Source organism: Leucoraja erinacea, chromosome 5, assembly GCF_028641065.1.
Source record: "Leucoraja erinacea ecotype New England chromosome 5, Leri_hhj_1, whole genome shotgun sequence".
NCBI classification, from domain to species: Eukaryota; Metazoa; Chordata; class Chondrichthyes; order Rajiformes; family Rajidae; genus Leucoraja; species Leucoraja erinaceus.
The window spans coordinates 16444332-16463299 of NC_073381.1; the positions used below are offsets into that span (position 1 = coordinate 16444332).

Here is an 18968-nt window from a genome sequence, read left to right on the forward strand (position 1 = left end):
TCACAGTGGGTGTCAAGTTGGCTGAAGAGTGTGGGGCAATCCCAGCACCTCGACAGATCTGACCCACTCTCTGCCAGAACTGTTAACTGGAGCGAGTGCCACATGACTGGAACTGTGTCCCGGGAATGCCCTCTGTATTGTTCCACACCACACAAGGGTTTTTTTTTTCTTCCGCAGTCTCCACCAACACTCTGTCCACTTTACTACCATCTCAATGTATTGCGGCAGTCCATTCTGCTGCCTGGCAGTGAGGGGATCCCAGTGGAGGTCTCTCTCTGCCCAGATTCCTCTCCCCTTCACAATAGGGACACTGATGGTGATGTGCAAGTCGGTTCCAACTTTAAGCAGGTTCATGGACAACCACTGGTTGGATTTCTGTGGTCTGGATAAGTTCATAGAATGAACTATCAGTGTACGTGTCCAAAATGTCTTTTAAATGTCGTTAGTCTACATGCCTCAACTGCTTTTCTCTGGCAGCTTGTTCCATACATAGAGGATGCAATCATTGAGCGTTAGTTCCCTGATATTTGACTTTATTTCATAGAGTGCAGGAGGCTGAGGATGTGCGCCTCTATAGTTCACAAGGGGAATAAATAGGGTGAATGTACATAGGGTAGGGGATTCATGAACTAGAGGACATAGGTTTAATGTGAGAGGGGAAAGATTTAGCAGTATTTTCACACAGTTATTAAAGATCCAGATTGTCAGTGTGTCAAGAGTGCTTAATTGTCATATGTACCAAACAGAACAATGAACCCGGGTTGCTGAAGCTATTGGGCAGCAGCTCTCTGAGCGGCGCCTGCTCTGTGAACAACTTCATCATACCTGAAGACATCGCTTGATTGGTCTAGTACTCTCAGTATTTCATTAGATAATGAAGCAGCAATCCCTTTTTCTGCAACCAGGCCTAAACAACATTTGGCTTGGTGATAAGCAGCACCACAAAAGTGCCGGAACATGGCCATCTCCAGGAGAAAATCTAACCATTTTTTCTTGAAATGTCCCACCCTAAGTGTCACCATTGACCAGAAACTCAGCTGGATCAGCCACCCAAATACTCCAGCAGTTTGGTAGAATACACCTCACAACTCCTCAAACTGTTTGCCGTCTGAATACAGGTCCCAGGTCAGTTGTGACATAGAAGTCTGCATTGGCTTGGATGGAGATTTAACACAAATGATCGGCAACAATTGAGACAAAAGTAGTGCATTTCATCTTCATCCCATCCACAAACATTCTTGCTCTTTATTACTGCAGAACTCCGCTACTGTCTCAGTTATCTAATGTACTAGGTGTAGAATATTCAAGACTTGTTGATAGCACCTACAAACCCAGAACCACTGTTTCCTAGAAAACAAGGATAGCTGGTGCTTTGAAAAATTTACTTTCAAGTCAAACAGCCTAATTTAGAAATATACAGTCATTACCTTACTATTACTGTGTCAAGCATGTCAAAGGCTAAGGAGCAGTCTGTTAGACGTTTATAAAATTATGAGAGGCATGGATAGAGTAGATAGCCAGTCTTTTCCCCCAGGGTGGAAATGTCAAATACCAGATGTTTAAGGTATGGGAGGGTGGGGGAAGGTTTAAAGGAGAATGACATGTCAAAGATAGGTGCCTGGAATGTGCTGCCCGTGGAGGCGGTATGAGCAGTTACAATAGCAAGATTTAAGAGACATTTAGACAGAAACACAATCGGGATACAGACCATCTATATCCTAATGGGCTGTACGGCCAGTTTCTATGCGGTTCTATGTGCTCATGTAATGGCCATCAAATAATTCATAGAGCTATCAAAAGCTATACTTCTGCATTGCAATAACCTCCCATATAACTTACATACAATCCTCATATAGATTACTAATACGTAACAAGTGACATCCATTTGTTGGTCACAATGCATGCATTCATATCTCAGACTCCACAATGGTGTAACTTACACCATTGCCAGATAACTCCACAACTCCCACAGTAATCATACCTCGATGAAATATTCCTAAACTTCCACTTTTTTGTTTTAAACAAGAACCCCCATATAAAGTCTCCCAATTCAGACCCTTATGAAATAAATACTAATTGTAAAATATTCACTCCACGTATAATGTTCACAATTTTGCAATATTCAATCTGTGCACTGCTCAGAATTGATGAAGTAAGGGCTCACCTGGCAGATAACAGTCACTCTCGTATCAAGGTGACTACCCAAATTTGGTATTGAATTGTGTTTAAGAGGGGTTTTAAAAGACATAAAATATTCACAAGCATCTAAATGCCTCAAATTTCATGTAGCATGGAGAGAGCTGCCAGAGTGATGGTGAAGGCAGATACAATGGTTAAAAGGAATAGGTGACGTTTCGGGTCGAGACCCTTCTTTAGACTGAAGAAGGGTCCTGACCCAAAACGTCACCTATTCTTTTTCTCCAGAGATGCTGTCTGACTCCAGCTTTTTGAGTCCATCTTTGGTTTAAACCAGCATCTGCAGTTCCTTCCTACACATATAATATTTAAAAGGTTTGGACAAGTACTGGATTGGCAAGGCATAGAGGGATACAAGCCCAATGCAGACAACTGGGATTAGTGTAGACAGGCATCACAATCTGGGCGGCATGGTAGCGCAGCTGGTGGAGCTGTTGCCGCACAGCGCCAGAGTCTTGGGTTCAATCCTGACATCAGACGCTGTCTGTGTGGAGTTTGCAAGTTCTCCCTGTGACTGCGTGGATTTACTCCAGGAGCTCCGGCTTTCTCCTACATTCCAAAGACATGCGGGTGTGTAGGTTAATTGGACTCTGTAAAATGGTCCCTGGAATGCAGGGAATTTGATGTACAAGTGGGGTAACATAGAACGAGAGTGAATGGATGATCAATGTTTGGTGTGGACTTGTTGGGCCGAAGTGCCTGTCCCATGCAGTATTTGGAGTGGAAGATGTAGGCTGTTTGTCCCCTTATCAGTGATTCCATGAACAACTGTCAGAAGTGGAGAATTTCATAACTCGGAGCACTTCAAACTAATACAGTGAGGTCCAATAATTTTCCTTCAGCTCCACAGAGCAAGATTAAACAGGGATGAGATCACTGTGAAATGTACATTTTCTGGTCAACAAAAATTTAAGCCGAGGGGTGTTTAAATTGAAATGTTAACTGTTTCTCTTTCCACAATCATGGCCAGACCTGCTGAGTATTTCCAGCATTTTCTGTTTTCATTTTAAAAATTCCCACCCATTGCTGAGAGGACAATCCAATTTTATAGAGCAACAGAAGGTAATACAGTCTTGGAGGTTCATGGAAAATCCAGGGTAGGGAAACAGTCACAGGCAATGTCAATGTGATTCTGGATGACACAATTAACTATCAACTTCCATTTACGGAGTGCCTTTGATATACATAAAACATCCCAAAGCATTTCACATGGAGTTTTGTTATATACAGTGCCTTCCATAATGTTTGGGACAAATACACATCATTTATTTATTTGCCTCTGTACTCCACAATTTGAGATTTGTAATAGAAAAAAAATCACATGTGGTTAAAGTGCAGATTTTAATAAAGGCCATTTTTATTTCACCATGTAGAAGTTCCAGCAGTATTTATACATAGTCCCCCATTTCAGATCACCATAATATTTGAGACACAGCAATGTCATGTAAATGAAAGTAGTCATGTTTAGTATTTTGTTGCATATCCTTTGCATGCAATGACTGTTTGAAGTCAGCGATTCATGGACATTACCAGTTGCTGGGTGTCTTCTCTGGTGATGCTCTGCCAGGCCTGTATTGCAGCCAACTTATGCTTGTTTTGGGGGCTTGGCCCCTTCAGTTTTTCCTTCAGCATATAAAAGGCATGCTCAATTGGGTTCAGATCCGGTAATTGACTTGGCCATTCAAGAATTGACTATTTGTTAGCTCCTGAAGAGTGTTTCTGATCTGTCGGACAGGTGTTTGGGGATTTTTCTTTATTATAGAGAGAATTCTTCTGTCATCAGCTGTGGAGGTCTTCCTTGGCAAGGCCAGTCCCTTTGCAATTAATAAGCTCACCAGTGCTCTCTTTCTTCTTAATGATGTTCCAAACAGTTGATTTTGGTAAGCTAAATGTTCGGCTGATGTCTCTAACAGTTTCTCCTCAGTCTCATAATGGCTTCTTTGACTTTCATTGGCACAACTTTGGTCCTCATGTTGATAAACAGCAATAGAATTTTCCAAAGGTGGTGGAAAGACTGGAGGAAATACTAGATGCTAGATACTAGATGCTGTGTGCTGTCTTATACCTGCATTACACCTGAGCAATTAAACACCTGTGAAGCCATGTGTCCCAAACATTATGGTGCCCTGAAATGGGGGGGGGGGGGGGGGGGGGGGGGGGGGGGGGGGGGGGGGGGGGGGGGGGGGGGGGGGGCTATGTATAAGCACAGCTATAATTTTTACATGGCGAAACCAAAATGTATAAAAATACCCTTTAATAAAATCTGACAGTGTGCACTTTAACCACATGTGATTTTTTTTCTATTGCAAATCTCAAATTGTGGAGTACAGAGGCAAATAAATAAATGATGGGTAATTGTCCCAAACATTATGAAGGGCACTGTATATATAATATTCTAACATTGAGGGCATACAATAATTATTCAGATATCGGGAACCCCTTGCAGAAAGTATTCATGCTTGTCAGTCATGTATTCAGCCTTATAAAATAGTTTTTTTGAGGAAAATAATCATAATCTTGGTGAAAGAGGCAGGTTTCGCCTCTGAGGAGTGTTACCTCTGAGGGAGGGGCAGAGGGATTCAGGAAATCATAACATTGGCAGTTGAAGGCATAGCAGTTAACTTTGAGTATAAACAGAAGGCCAAAACTGGAGTAATGTGGATTTTATTGCTCGTATACATGTTTTGGGGTTATCTAGAGGGGGAGGGGAAATACCGCTACTAAAACCAGCATTTATTACGCATTCCAAATTTTTAAGGAGGGGACATAGATGACGAAGGGTACGATTATGGAGCGGTTATAAAACAGTGATGAGAATTTTAAAATCAAAGAGTTGTTTACGTTCGAGCCAATGCAGGACAGCAGAGGGCTGATGAGTTCAAACAGAACACAGTGCAGTCAGGAGAACTAAATTTTGGCTGATCTGAGCTTTATGGAAAACACGTCCAGTGATGCTGGCCAGGGGTGTGTTGGAAGACTCGAATCTAAAGACAACAAACGCATGGAGATTCAGATATGGTATTTTGAACAAAGAATTGCAAGACAGCGCCAAAACCAGAAACTAAAGATTTATTTCAGTGTTCCACTCGTCCAAAAAACAACCGAAGTAGTCCACAAAAGGACACAAAGCCTCTTGGTTCATTATCTTTTCTTGCTTCTAAGAAAGAAACAAGATTTAGTAAGTGGAAATTGCTATTATTGCTACTCTGTAGGCTCACTTGTTGCTTGTGAAAATAAAGCAGTTTAATGAGTCACATCAAGCCTCATTTCACCGAGCGTCTCATCTCAGGGAGAGGGGAAGAACAATGGTGGACCCGGTGTGGGGGGACCGTCGTGAGGGAAGTGGGGGGAGAACAATGGACAATGGGGACTCAGCATGGAGGAACCGCTGTGGGGGGGGGGGGGGGGGGGGGAGGGGAGAGATAGAGAACAAAAGGAAGCGACCTAATCAGCGAGTTATGGCGAGTGTGCCCTGGACTCATACTAGCAGCATAGTTGACACAAGGTCGTAGGAGGTCTTCGTAACTTTCCTTCATGCTCAAGAGTGATCTCCGCGTACTCAAGGCCTCAGCTAGGTCACGGCAGTTTTTTTCAATATGTTAAAAAATGTCCGTGAGTAAAAAAAGGTCGCCATGGAAAAAATCAATACTTTTTTTAGTCGTAGGTTTGGTCGTAGTAGGTCAGCATGTTAGTCGTAGGTAATCGAAGGTCTCGAAGGAAGCCGAAGGTAGTCGTAGATAGTCTTCATCATAGTCGAAGGGAGGTCAAAGGAGGTCGTCTTCACTCTCCACTATTCGGTGTCCAATTTTCCCGAAGTTAGTCGTAGCTAGTCTTCAACATAGTCGAAGGAGGACTTCAACATGTCATTTTTTCAAACTCTTCTAAACTCGCCAATTAGGTCGCCCAAGTGGGACAGCCGCTTTAGAGTAAATCGCATTCCCCCACTAGTGATCCTTATGTTTTAGTTTAGCTTAGAGATAGTGTGGAAACAGGCCCTTCATTCCACGCCAAAGGTCACTGAAAGTTGGTTTACAGGTACAGCAGGCAGTGAAGAAAGCTAATGGAATGTTGACCTTCATAACAAGAGGATTTCAGTATAGGAGTAAATAGGTTCTTCTGCAGTTGTATAGGGCTCTGGTGAGAACACATCTGGAGTATTGTGTACAGTTTTGGTCTCCTAATTTGAGGAAGGACATCCTTGTGATTGAAGCAGTGCGGCGTAGGTTCACGAGATTGATCCCTGGGATGGCAGGACTGTCATATGAGGAAAGATTGAAAAGACTAGGCTTGTATTCACTGAAGTTTAGAAGGATGAGGGGGATCGTATAGAAACATATAAAATTATAAAAGGACTGGACAACCTAGATGCAGGAAAAATGTTCCCAATGTTGGGCGAGTCCAGAACCAGGGGCCACAGTCTTAGAATAAAGGGGAGGTCATTTAAGACTGAGGTGAGAAAAAACGTTTTCACCCAGAGAGTTGTGAATTCATGGAATTCCGTACCACAGAGGGCAGTGGAGGCCAAGTCACTGGATGGATTTAAGAGAGTTAGCTAGAGCTATAGGGGCTAGTGGAGTCACGGGACATGGGGAGAAGGCAGGCACGGGTTATTGATAGGGGACGATCAGCCATGATCACAATGAATGGCGGTGCTGGCTCGAAGGGCCGAATGGCCTCCTCCTGCACCTAGTTTCTATGTTTCTATGTTATGTTTCTATGATCACCCGCACACTAGTTTTATGCTACATACTAGGGACATTTACAGAAGCCAATTAACCTACAATTGTTATATATGATAATCCTGTACATCTTTGGAATGTGGGAGGAAACCAGAGCACCTGGCAAAAACCCATGTGGTCACAGGGAGAACGTATACACTCCGTACAGACAGCACCAGTAGCCAGGACGCACCCGGGACTTTGGTGCTGTAAGGCAACAATTCTACTCCTGCACCACCCTCAAATCTCATCCCATTCCCATCAACTTACCCCAGATTTTATCCCTTCCCTACACATTGGGCATAATTTACTTGTCCATTAATCTACCAATCCACATCGTTGGGACATGGGAGGAAACCCACATGGGCACAGGAAGAAAGTGCAAACTCCATTCAGAAAGTAGTGGAGGTCAGGATCAAATCGAGGTCATTCGAACAGTGAGGCGCCAGCTCTACTAGCTGTGTCACTGCATAAGCCCTTCTTTTAAAAGAATAAATGAGACACTAATAACCTCTGCAGAGGCTTCTTGAACTCCAACCAACAATTTGTGTGTACTCTGCAAGTATTAGCATGGGAATTTTTTAAGTTCAACTCTACATTAACAAGTTCAAATTACTAAGGAGAACATTTTACACCCTGGATTATAGTTTCATATAATTAGATCTTAAGAAATTAGATGAAACAATTCTGTGTAGCAGATAACTTAACTGCTTTCAGAAAGACTCACAGATTTGTATGCAGTAAAACATACAAGTAAAATATCAGGACATCAATTGGACAACAAATACAGTGTTAAATATCTCTACCAAACATTGTGCAGGCGATAATGTACAACAGATTTAATATAGACTGTATTACATCCATGTACAATACTCCTACTCTGTTCGGTGCAATCTAAAGTAAGACAACCAAATAATATCCACCCTGAAAATAACCTTCCTAATCCCCACCCCACAAGAGGAGGTGATATAGCATGATCTAGCTAAGCCTTGATGGTCGAATGACCCTCAAACTCATGGCTGATGCTCTACATTGATCTCGGGCTTCAGCACATATCTCTGCATTCAAGATATCCACAGCCCTTTCTTTGGATCCACAGTCCAAAAAATTCCAAATTGTCAAAACCTCATAAATGGTCTCATATCTAGTCCTAAACAACTGTCATGTTATCTGCAAACTTTGCAACTTGACAGGCTGCAAAAAAAAAAATCACTCATCCTTTTAACTTTCAGACAGTTAGACCTAGCCATAAAAAAACTGGCATTAACACGTCCTTAATATTACAAATCCCAGATCATACACTCAAATTAAAATGTTTAATACTCATTATTCCCAGCCCCAATTAATACACAACTATATGACACAGGCTGGATAACCTTCCAACAAACACCTCATGACTTGGTGGGCGTGCAGATTTCTGGTAAGGACAACATCTATTACATATCCCACCTCCGCCTCAAACCCCACGTTCACCTCTTCCAAAATCAAACCCACCACACTTCCATCCTCCTGTGTGCTTCCCTCCTTCCTACATTCTCCCCCCCCCCCCCCCCCTCAACCCTCACCCCGACACTCCACCATTCCTTCCACGAATCCCACAACCCTCCCATTGCCCCCACACTCCCTCCCCCCCCCCCCCCGCCCTCCTTGCCCGCTCTCATCAGCACACAATTCTACCCATCCCCTTTAATCACACAACCCTTCCCACCACCCCACCCCCTCTCCCATCACTCACCCCCCTCCCCCACTCACACACACCCCCCCCCCCAGCACTCCACCCCCTCTCCCACTCCACACCCCCCCCTCCTCCACCACTCCACCCCCCCTCCCCTCCACACACACCCCATCTCCCACTCCACACACCCAGCTCTCCCACTCCACACACCCCCCTCTCCCAAGCATCTCACCACACCCCCACCCCAATCCCTGCATCGCGGACTGGAGGCCTCTCCACCGATTCTCACCGCCGGGATCCGGCAGCCAGGCCCTTGCCCCCCGGTGCTGAATCTCACACAGCCTGAGCTCCCCAGCCCGGCCACAAAGACAGCAGCGTCAGGCCTTCGGGCACGGCGCCAGCACGGCCGGGGCCCACGGCTGAGTCGCTGCGGCAGAGTGCCAAGCCTCCCGACCTCCACTGCCCTCACCCTACTAGGCCTCGGCCTTTGTTTCAGGTATTCGCACTTACCCAGGCCGCGATGCTCCGCTCCACATCCGCCGTCAACTACAGCCGAGTCCCAGGAGGGGCGGAGCCAGGCCACAGGCCAGGCCCGGAGCAGGTGGCGCTACCGGAAGGGGCGGTGGCGGCGGCGGCGGCGAGAGACGACATCGACGGGGCGGGGCTAGCCCGGGGAGCTGGACGGGGCATGGGGCGGGGCCAGACCAGGGGGCGGGGTCATCGCCGGAGGTAGGAGATGTGTCGACGAAGGGGCGGAGCTTGGACAAGGGGGCGGAGCTTGGCCAAGGGGGCGGGGCCAGGGAGTGGGAGTGGGGGGGAGTCAGAGAAAGGGTTCACAGGTGACGTCAGCGAACGATGCCGTCGAGGGTAAAGATCACAGATCTCAGATGGAGGGGTCGTGGCCAACGGTCGCGGCCAGGTCACGTGGTGCCGAGGCGGGAGGGGCGGAGGAGGGGGCGGGGCCGGAGCGATGGTTATGCGCGAGGGGGCGTGGTCTGTGGGACAGGAGCCGGGCTAGGGGGCGGGGTTAAAGGTGGGGGCGGGGCTGGTCTGGGTGAGCTTTGTGGGCGGGGCCAGTGGGGGAGATCATAGAGGGCGGGGCCAGTAGTGGGTTTGGGGTGGGAGGGAATGTTCTGGTGTTGGACATGGATGCATAGACAGGAGGAGGCCATTCGGCCCTTCGAGCCAGCACCGCCATTCAATGTGATCATGGCTGATCATCCACATCAGTACCCCGCTCTTGCCCTCCCCATAACCCTTGATTCAGTTAACCCTTAGAGCTAAATCTAACTCTCTTTTGAAAACATCCAGTGAATTGGCCTCCACTGCCTTCTGTGGCAGCAAATTCCACAGATTCACAACTCTGGGTGAAAACGTTTTTCCTCATCTCAGTGAAAAAGTGTTTCCTCGTATCTGTTCTAAATGGCTTACCCCTTATTCTTAAACTGTGACCCCTGGTTCTGGACTTCCCCCAACATCGGGAACATGTTTCCTGCATCTAGCCTGTCCAATCCGTTAATAATTTTATATGTTTCTATAAGATCCCCTCTAATAGTTCTGAATTCCAGTGAATACTAGCCCAGTCGGTCCATTCTTTGTTGAAGTTGAAGTGGGTTGAGTTGGAGTGGGCCGAGTTGAGGAGTTAGAGTGGGCTGAATTGAGGAATTGCAGTGGAGTGAGTTGAGGAGTTGAAGTGGGCTGAGTTGAGAGTTGGAGTGGAGTGGGTTAAGTTGAGGAGGGGAGAGAGTTGGAGTGGCTAAGTTGAGTACCGGAGAGAGCAGGTGGTGTTGGGCTGCCAGGTCATGGTTGCAGGCATGGCCAACAACCTTTTTTTCATTTGCTGAGGCTGATCTTGAGTGAGTAACTCTGAGAGAGATAAATGCGGGGTTAGCTCTCCCAAGAAGGAGTGATAGTATCGTGTGATCTCTAGGGGTGTGGGATTAGTTGGGGAATGTAATTTTGAGGGCAATAGGGGAGAATGAAAGCAATCATGAAAATAGTTGGAAATAGTAAATGCAGAAACACTGCCAGTGAACAGAGGATTTACTCGTGGAACAGTGATTTATAGGGCAGCGTTTATTAAGATGTGAAAATTGAAGAGACTGTAGAAGTAAAAATAGAGAATAATCCTTGGAGCCGTGGGTGTAATATGAGAGAGATTCCCTGATATGGGGGGATGGGAGGAGCCTGTGATGGACTGACGGAAATAACTGGTTGAATAAATAACCCGGGAGAGTGAGTGACAGGATAAATGTGGATGAGAATGAGGGGGCGAAGGAAGCAACAAGTAAACTGCGTTTCGTCATCCTTTTATGGAAGTGCAACCGGATATAGCAATTTCAGCACATGCTTAAGTACACATTTAGCTTATGGAGAGTCAGGAGAGGGAAGATGTCATATGTAGTTGTGGGAGGGGAAACAAAAGAAAAATAATCAAAGAGAGAAGAGTAAGATGATAGGATTTAAACTGCTTTTGTGAACAGGATATACCTGTACTCTTCGCATTGTCAGTTAACTAGCCTTTATGAATGAATCTAAGAGTGCACACTTCCATCACTTGACCCAGAATATGATCTGGTCCTGTAGCCTTTGCTATTTTTGGTGCTCTCTGTGTCTTTTCATTAATAGAGTGAATAAAAGATGAAAAATGGCTTCTGTGATGGCAGTATATATGGGAGGAAGCCAAGGCAAGTTCAAGTTCAAATGTATTTGTCACATGCACCATAAGATAAAGTGAAATTAATTAACCATGCAGCGTTACAATTAAAAAATTACACAATCACAACATAATTCAACACAGACATCTACCATAACATTCTTCACTGTGATGGAAGGCATTACCGTTCAGACAGTCCTCCTCCTCCTCCTCCTCCCTTGTTCACCCGTGGTCAGGGCCCTGGTCAGGTAAATTATTCACCTGACACTTCAGGCTGTAAATGTTTGCAAATGCTTCAGCCTTATCTTTCATACTCATATTATGGGGACTGCCATTTGTGAAGATGGGGAAGTGTTTTTTTTGACACTGATGTTCATGGCTGAATGTTTGTGATTGTAGAACTTTGATCTGATCATCTGGTTGTGAAATTGCATAGATATGTCTACTTGACTTGACTGTAACAGCTTAGAACAAATTGTGCACCATTTTGTTAATAGTTAAGAAAACAAGTTTGGGAGGAGGGCACAGAAAATGCAGGATGCTGTTGTGTGAATCTTAGAGCTCTTAAGAGTTAGCATTCACCAACACAATAAGGAAATGGACTGATTTCCTTACTCCAAGAAGGAAGGAATAAAAACGTTGGGATGTCATGCCACAACTTTATTGAGTATTGGTAACACTTTGCCTGGAGTTCTACTAAAAAAGACACAGTGCTGGATTAACCAAGCAGGGTCAGGCAGCATCTCTGGAGAGAGACACAAAAAAAGCTGGTGTAACATCAGCAGGACAGGCAGCATCTCTGGAGAGAAGGAATGGGTGACGTTTCGGGTCGAGACCTCTCTTCAGACCACTGGAGAACATGGATAGGTGATGTTTCGGGTTGGGACCCTTCTTCAGACTGGAGCACTACATAATGTTTTGGTCCATACAATAGGAAGAAAAAGTTTGCATTGGAGATTATTGAGAGAAGGTTCACTGTTATTCTTAAGAGGAATGGATTGTCTTATGAACAACAAAAAACAAACTACTGGAGGAACTCAGCGGTTAGTCGGCACCTATAGAGGGAAACTGAGTTGGATGATCAGCCATGATCATATTGAATGGCGGTGCAGGCTCGAAGGGCCGAATGGCCTACTCCTGCACCTAATTTCTGTGTTTCTATGAAATAGATGGTCCACATTTCGGGTCAGGATCCTTCTAGACTGAAGGAGTGGAGGGGAAAGAGTGATTAGAATGACAGTGGTTAGAATGACAGATCCTCCATTCACAGCCTTCCTTCCCACATCATCCCGCCCTTCTCACTCATCTTCTTCCCCATCAATACTATTTGTCCATCATCCATGCACCCCCTCGTCCCACTGTACCCACCTGCCTACCCCATCTACCTTATTTGGTTCCTTATTACTACCTTCCTTTCCCATCAGATTCCATCACCTGCATCCTCTAGTAACCTCTATTGAACACTCTGGTCATATCCACCCCTCTCTCCCCCCCACCTGACTCCATCCACCAATCCACCCATCCTCATCTGGATCCACCGATCCCATGCCAGTTCTTACCCTCTCCCCTCCCGCATACTCATGCCTTTATACTCACTCTCTCTTACCTTCCAGAGAAAGGGAGCTCCCGCATGACGCCCCAATGTCATAGAAGAACGGACCTGGCGGCCGTCGAGAATGAAGAGCTGGCAGCTGACGAGAACAAAGACCCGGCGGCCATGTGCAGTAGCAGGTCTGTTTTGATGCTGCAAAGACCACCAGGGGCACCGAACGATTGGCAGCCCCTCCAACAGTCTGTTTGTTTTTTGGGGTTTTTGTTAATTTTAATTTTTATTGACGCTGCAAAGACCACCAGGGGCGCCGAACGATTGGCAGCCCCGGCAACGGTCTGTTTTTTTTTCTCTTTTAGTGCATTTTATACATTTGTGTAAATTGTTTTATGTGGGGGGGGGGGGGGGGGGTCAGTTTCTTACCTTGCTGGAGACGCAATGTTTCCAGGTCGCATCTCCGGTCACTCTGTGGTTTACCATCGATGGAACTAGAGGTCTCCTCGGACTGACCTTGGGTCGCACTACGGGGCACGGACTTCAGAGCCGATCCCTTGCCTGGGATCGCTCCAACCGCAGCCTGTGGAAATACCATCAAGGGCTCGCAGTCGGGAGAGGCTAGTCGGGAGCTCCGACGTACGTAGAGGCTCGACCAGCCCCGATGCGGGGTTGGATCGCCCGGCACGGGGGAGCTGACATGCCCCCGATGCAGGAGCTGGATCGCCCTGACGCGGAGGGCCCAAAATGCCGCCGGCTACAGGAATCAAGATCGTCCTGTCAACAGAGGGCTCAAGGCCACCGACCGCAGGAGAGCAAAGGGAAGGGATTGAACTTTTATTCGCCTTCCATCACAGTGAGGAATGTGGAGGAGTTGTGATGTATATGTAAATGCCAGTGCCCCTTTAATATAAAGGGCTGTGCCTCATGATCGAGAGCAGGTGACCTTGGAGAAGGGTCCGTAGGTGGGGCAGAATAAATCATACTTACAAGATGTCGGACGTGTTTTCCTTCTGCTTGTGCTAGTCACAACAGGGCCTTACGTGGTCTCAAACATTACATGGTGTCAGAGTAAAAAAAACAACTAAAGAAAAGAATGGCAGGACTCAAGCCACCGGGACCACTCTCCATGCAAGGAAACGTGGCCAAGAATTATAAGGACTGGATAAGGGCATACCAGCTGTACGAGGCGGCAACAGAACTAACAAATAAACCAGATAATATTCGCTGGGCAACATTCATCCACGTTGCCGGGCCGGCAGCTCAGGAGATTTATGAGACCTTTGAGTTTACGCAGGAGGAAACTGACAAAATACAACCCCTGAAGGATAAGTTTCAGACATACTGTGAACCAAAAAAGAACTTAACTGTCTCAAGATATGTCTTTAATACACGTAATCAGCGGCGAGGGGAGACCTTCTCCTGCTACCTGACTGCAGTGAAGTCTTTAGCCAAAGATTGTGAGTTTGGCATCATCCATGACTCATTGCTATGAGACAGAATTGTCTGCGGCATCACCAGCCAGCCGCTCCGGGAAAAACTACTACAATGCGATGATTTAACACTGGAAAAATGCAGTGACATGTGTCTGATAGCTGAAGCAGCAGCCGAACAGATGAAGCAGATTGCCCCAACCGCCATCGACATCGAAGAGACAGTTGATTATGTGAAACGGGACAGCGCCAGTCGGCCTTGGGGCCGAGGCAGGGATTCGCGACCCAGACAACCACAGACAGAAATCCGTGATTCTGGTAAGGATACCGTCTGCCGGTCATGCACCCGCGGGCATAAAGGCAACTACTGCCCTGCTCAGTACATGAGATGTTATACCTGCGGAGAGATTGGACATCTTTCCAGATCCCCCGACTACCCGGTAAATAGAGCGCCCAACAGCCGCCCACGTCCCCGACAATATGACCGGCGAATCAGCCAAAAGGCTGGGGACTGGAGCCGTGACGTCCGCAACGTCGAGTTCCAGATGAACGCCTCACCGCTGCCTGAGCCAGTGGACGACGAGGTTGGTATCTTCTACATTGACGCCGTGACTGATGCTGTGATTGGGTCGACGTGTGAATGGGGACAGATGTGCAGCATCAACAATGTGAACATTGAGTTCAAACTTGACTCTGGAGCTCAAGTGGACATCCTGCCCGAGCACTTGTTCAGAAAGACTGGTCTTGACTTACTGAAGACGAACGTGACACTGAGGTCCTATTCTGGACATACAATGAAGCCCGTGGGGCAGGCAAAAGGGAACGTCAAAGTAGGTAAGAAAGAACACAGGGTTGTCTTTCAAATAGTGAGGGGGAATGTGAAACCCATATTTGGGAAACTAACGTGTGAAAAGTTAGGGCTTCTTGTGCGAAAGGAGGCGGTTGATAGCGTGAGTGCGAGCCCATCATACACTGCAAGGATCATTGAGGAAAACCGTGAGATTTTCCAAGGGCTGGGAAGGCTAAAAAGACACGAGTACAACATAGCGCTGCAAGAGAACGTGCAACCTAAGCAAAACCCGCCACGCACTATCCCCTATAAGATCAGGGATAAGGTCAAAGCCGAATTAGAGCGCATGGAAAGCTTGGCGCATGGAGTCATAAAGCCCGTGAGTGAACCGACAGATTGGGTGAATTCAATGACTGTGGTCAGCAAACCTAATGGTGAAGTTCGCATATGCCTTGACCCACGTGACCTCAATGCGGCCATTCGTAGGGAGCATTTCCCAATGCCGACGTTCGAGAACACTGCAGCCCGCATGCCGAAGGCAGAATGGTTCTCAAAATTTGACGCTACAAGTGGGTACTGGCAGTTCCCACTGAGCGATGACAGCTCGCGTCTGACCACATTTAATACTCCCTTTGGGAGATACCGATACCTCGTGCTTCCATTTGGAATCTCATCCGCAAGTGAGATTTGGCAGCGGGCGATGCAGGAAGAGTTTGGCGATTTACAAGGGGTGGAGATAGTTGTCGACGACATTCTCGTTTGGGGTGTGAACGCAGCACAACATGACGCAAGGGTGAAAGCCCTACTCAAACGGGTGAAAGAATCCAGCCTAAAGCTCAATCCCCGAAAGTCGGTAATGCGCTCAAATGAGATTGAATATGTGGGACACGTCATCTCGCAAGCAGGCGTGTCACCAAGCCCATCTCGTGTCAGCAGCATGCTACAAATGCCATACCCGACAAACAAGGCTGAAGTGCAAACGTTCTTGGGGATGGTGACATACATGGCTAAGTTTATTCCGAACCTCTCAGAGATCACCGCCCCACTTAGACAGCTAACAGAAAAGGGAATAGCATGGCATTTTGAGCAGAAGCACAGACATGCAGTAGACAAGCTGAAATGTCTTCTCACTTCACCACCCATACTCAAACTGTACGATGTGAACGCGCCCGTGTCAATTGCCACAGATGCTTCCAACAGCGGATTTGGAGCGGTCCTGATGCAAGACGAGAGACCTGTTGCATACGCATCACGACGTGTGAACGCGGCCGAGCGCAACTATGCAACTATAGAGAAGGAGCTGTGCTCCATACTGTATGCATGCAGAAAGTTTCATGACTTCATTGTTGGTCAGTGCACAGTAATTCTTACTGACCACAAGCCATTAGTAGGCTTGCTCGCCAAGCCACTACACAAATTAAGCCCCAGACTCCAACGCATGCGAATGCACCTGCTACGGTACGACCTGGAAATACAGGTGGAAGCCGGGACGGGAAATGTTTGTCCCCGATGCCCTGAGCCGGCTGCCCAGTGTAAACACACCTGCGGAAGAGTACACCGCACTGCCGAACGTGATACATGCTGTAGAAGCCATCCTACACATGTCAGACGAGCGCCTTGCGCAGTTCAAGGCTGAAACAACGAAAGATCGAACCCTAACACTGTTGTGCGAGTATATAAGGAAGGGTTGGCCTAGTAACAGGCGTGATCTGCCCTCGGACTTGACTCCGTTTCATACATACCATGACGAGCTGGTTGAAGTCGATGGATTAGTCTTGAGGGAAAACCGAATCGTAGTCCCCCAAAGCATGCGGAGGCAGATGCTGAACGCGCTACATGAATCACATCTGGGAGTAGTGAAACTGAAACAACGAGCCCGCAATTTATTTGCGTGGCCAGGAATGAACGCACAGATTGAGGACACTGTGGGAAATTGCTCGATATGCCAGGCGACAAGGAAAGCACAAGCAAGCGAGCCGCTCCAACCACACTTCATCCCCAGCAGACCTTGGTCTAAGGTCGGCACAGACATCTTCCATCTGGATGGAGTTGACCATTTGCTTGTAGTGGACTATTACTCCAAGTACCCAGAAATAGCGCAACTGACAGACATGACGTCACATTCGGTGATACGTGAGATGAAGGGCATGTTTGCCCGGAATGGCATTCCTGACTTGGTGATGACTGACAACGCGAGACAATTTGTCTGTGCTGAGTTTCGTAGGTTCCAGGATGACTGGGAATTTGCCCATGTCACCTCAAGTCCCATATATCCACAGAGCAACGGGCAGATAGAGCACTGTGTGCAAACTATAAAAGGTATCATGAGGAAAGCCAAACGCAGCGGCCGTGACCCGATGTACGCCATCCTCGAATACCGCAACACCCCACTTGATGGGACAGGCGGCTATGCCCCCTCACAGTTACTGAACAGTAGACTGTTAAGAAGCAAATTGCCATCGCCTCTATCACTCTTACTGCCTCATCATGTCCCTCCCATGGGACCACAACTGGCCATCCGGCAAGAAAAACAGGCAGCATACTTCAATGTGAAGGCAAGCGTCGAGCCGCTGCCACGCCTGGAACAACAACAACAGGTATGGTTTCAGAGTGCCAAACCAAAACCTGTCCCCTCGGAGCTACATCAGGAGACCGAGCGGTACAGAGTTCCGCAGGAACAGGAAGGACATACGACCTGCGCACGAAGCAGCTGAGCCATGCCCTGGCAACACGCAGCAGACAAGTGCCAACACTCTCCCACAAGGAGGAACCCCTCACCCAGAAGGAGCTAGTCTCCCAAACTCAAGCGAACTATCACAGGCCGCATCACAAGGGTCTGGGGTGGGGGAATCGGCTCAAAGCGAGCCAAGCCACACTCGCACACAACAGAAATACGACACAGAACGAATTGGAAAGACGACTTGCACGAGAAGTGGGCGATTGTCAAAACCCCCAACTCGACTTGTTATGTAAAATTGTTGGGCAATTTTTTTTATAGTTTTGTAGTATGACGAGCACTGTGTTATTTGTGGTACTTTATCCACATTAAATTCATTAAGGTTCAAGTTATTAATTTTGACCAACGTTGAAGGGGGGGATGTAAGGTAATTTAAGGGAAGGGGGAGAATTGTAATTAAAGTAAAGGGGGAGATGTGATGTATATGTAAATGCCAGTGCCCCTTTAATATAAAGGGCTGTGCCTCGTGATCGAGAGCAGGTGACCTTGGAGAAGGGTCCGTGGGTGGGGCAGAATAAATCATACTTACAAGATGTCGGACGTGTTTTCCTTCTGCTTGTGCTAGTCACAACAGGGCCTTACGTGGTCTCAAACATTACAGGAGTCACTGTGCTGGATGTTTATATTAAAATGTGTAATGTGTGTCTGTTGCTTTTTATTTGTATGACTGACTTGGCAAATGAAATTCCTCGTATGTTGCAAAACATACTTGGCTAATAAAGTATTATTGTATTGTATTGTATTGTATTGTAAAATGGTCCTGCATGCCACTGCCTACAGGGGGAAGCATGGAAGCCCCAAAGACCGGAGAGTCGAGGGAGCCGCTGACACTGATGGATACGAGAGGGGTGGGCTGATAAAAGAGGGACCGAGGTATTGCCGACAGCGCATTGCAAGGTTGGCTGACACAAAGGCTGCCGGGCAAGGTGAGGGATCACAGACCTGTAGCAGCCTGGGGCTTATCTGCATTGGTGGGCGCTCCAGCAGATCCAGCATGTGGAATGGTTTTTGGACTTTTTTATTAATAGATAGAACCAAAATGTGGCGACTGTGCATTTGTGGGTTGTGCAAAAGATTTTTCACTGTGCTGTGTATAAATGACAATAAGGAACCATTGGCCCATTGAAAAAGTGTCTTAGCTTGAAATGTCAACTGCTAATTTAACCCATGTTGAGTGCCTCTACAAGTTTGTGTTCTGCTCCAGATTCCAGCATCTGCAG

General features: G+C 47.0%; 2 protein-coding genes across 4 annotated transcripts in view; one reads left to right on the forward strand and one right to left on the reverse strand.

Annotated features, from left to right (window-relative positions):
* Positions 1-9245, reverse strand: part of fbxo30a (F-box protein 30a) — a 32111-nt gene extending 22866 nt beyond the window's left edge. For 2 of the 3 annotated variants that reach the window (XM_055635084.1, XM_055635086.1), the window contains exon 1: positions 9100-9245. In XM_055635084.1, the coding sequence (XP_055491059.1) occupies positions 9100-9125 (26 nt within the window). In that variant the 5' untranslated portion in view covers positions 9126-9245. Of the gene's footprint in view, positions 1-8878; positions 9072-9099 lie in introns of those variants that run through there. The other variant, XM_055635085.1, reaches the window with a different exon arrangement.
* Positions 1-18968, forward strand: part of nup43 (nucleoporin 43) — a 162159-nt gene that overhangs the window by 17794 nt on the left and 125397 nt on the right. The window lies entirely within an intron of this gene.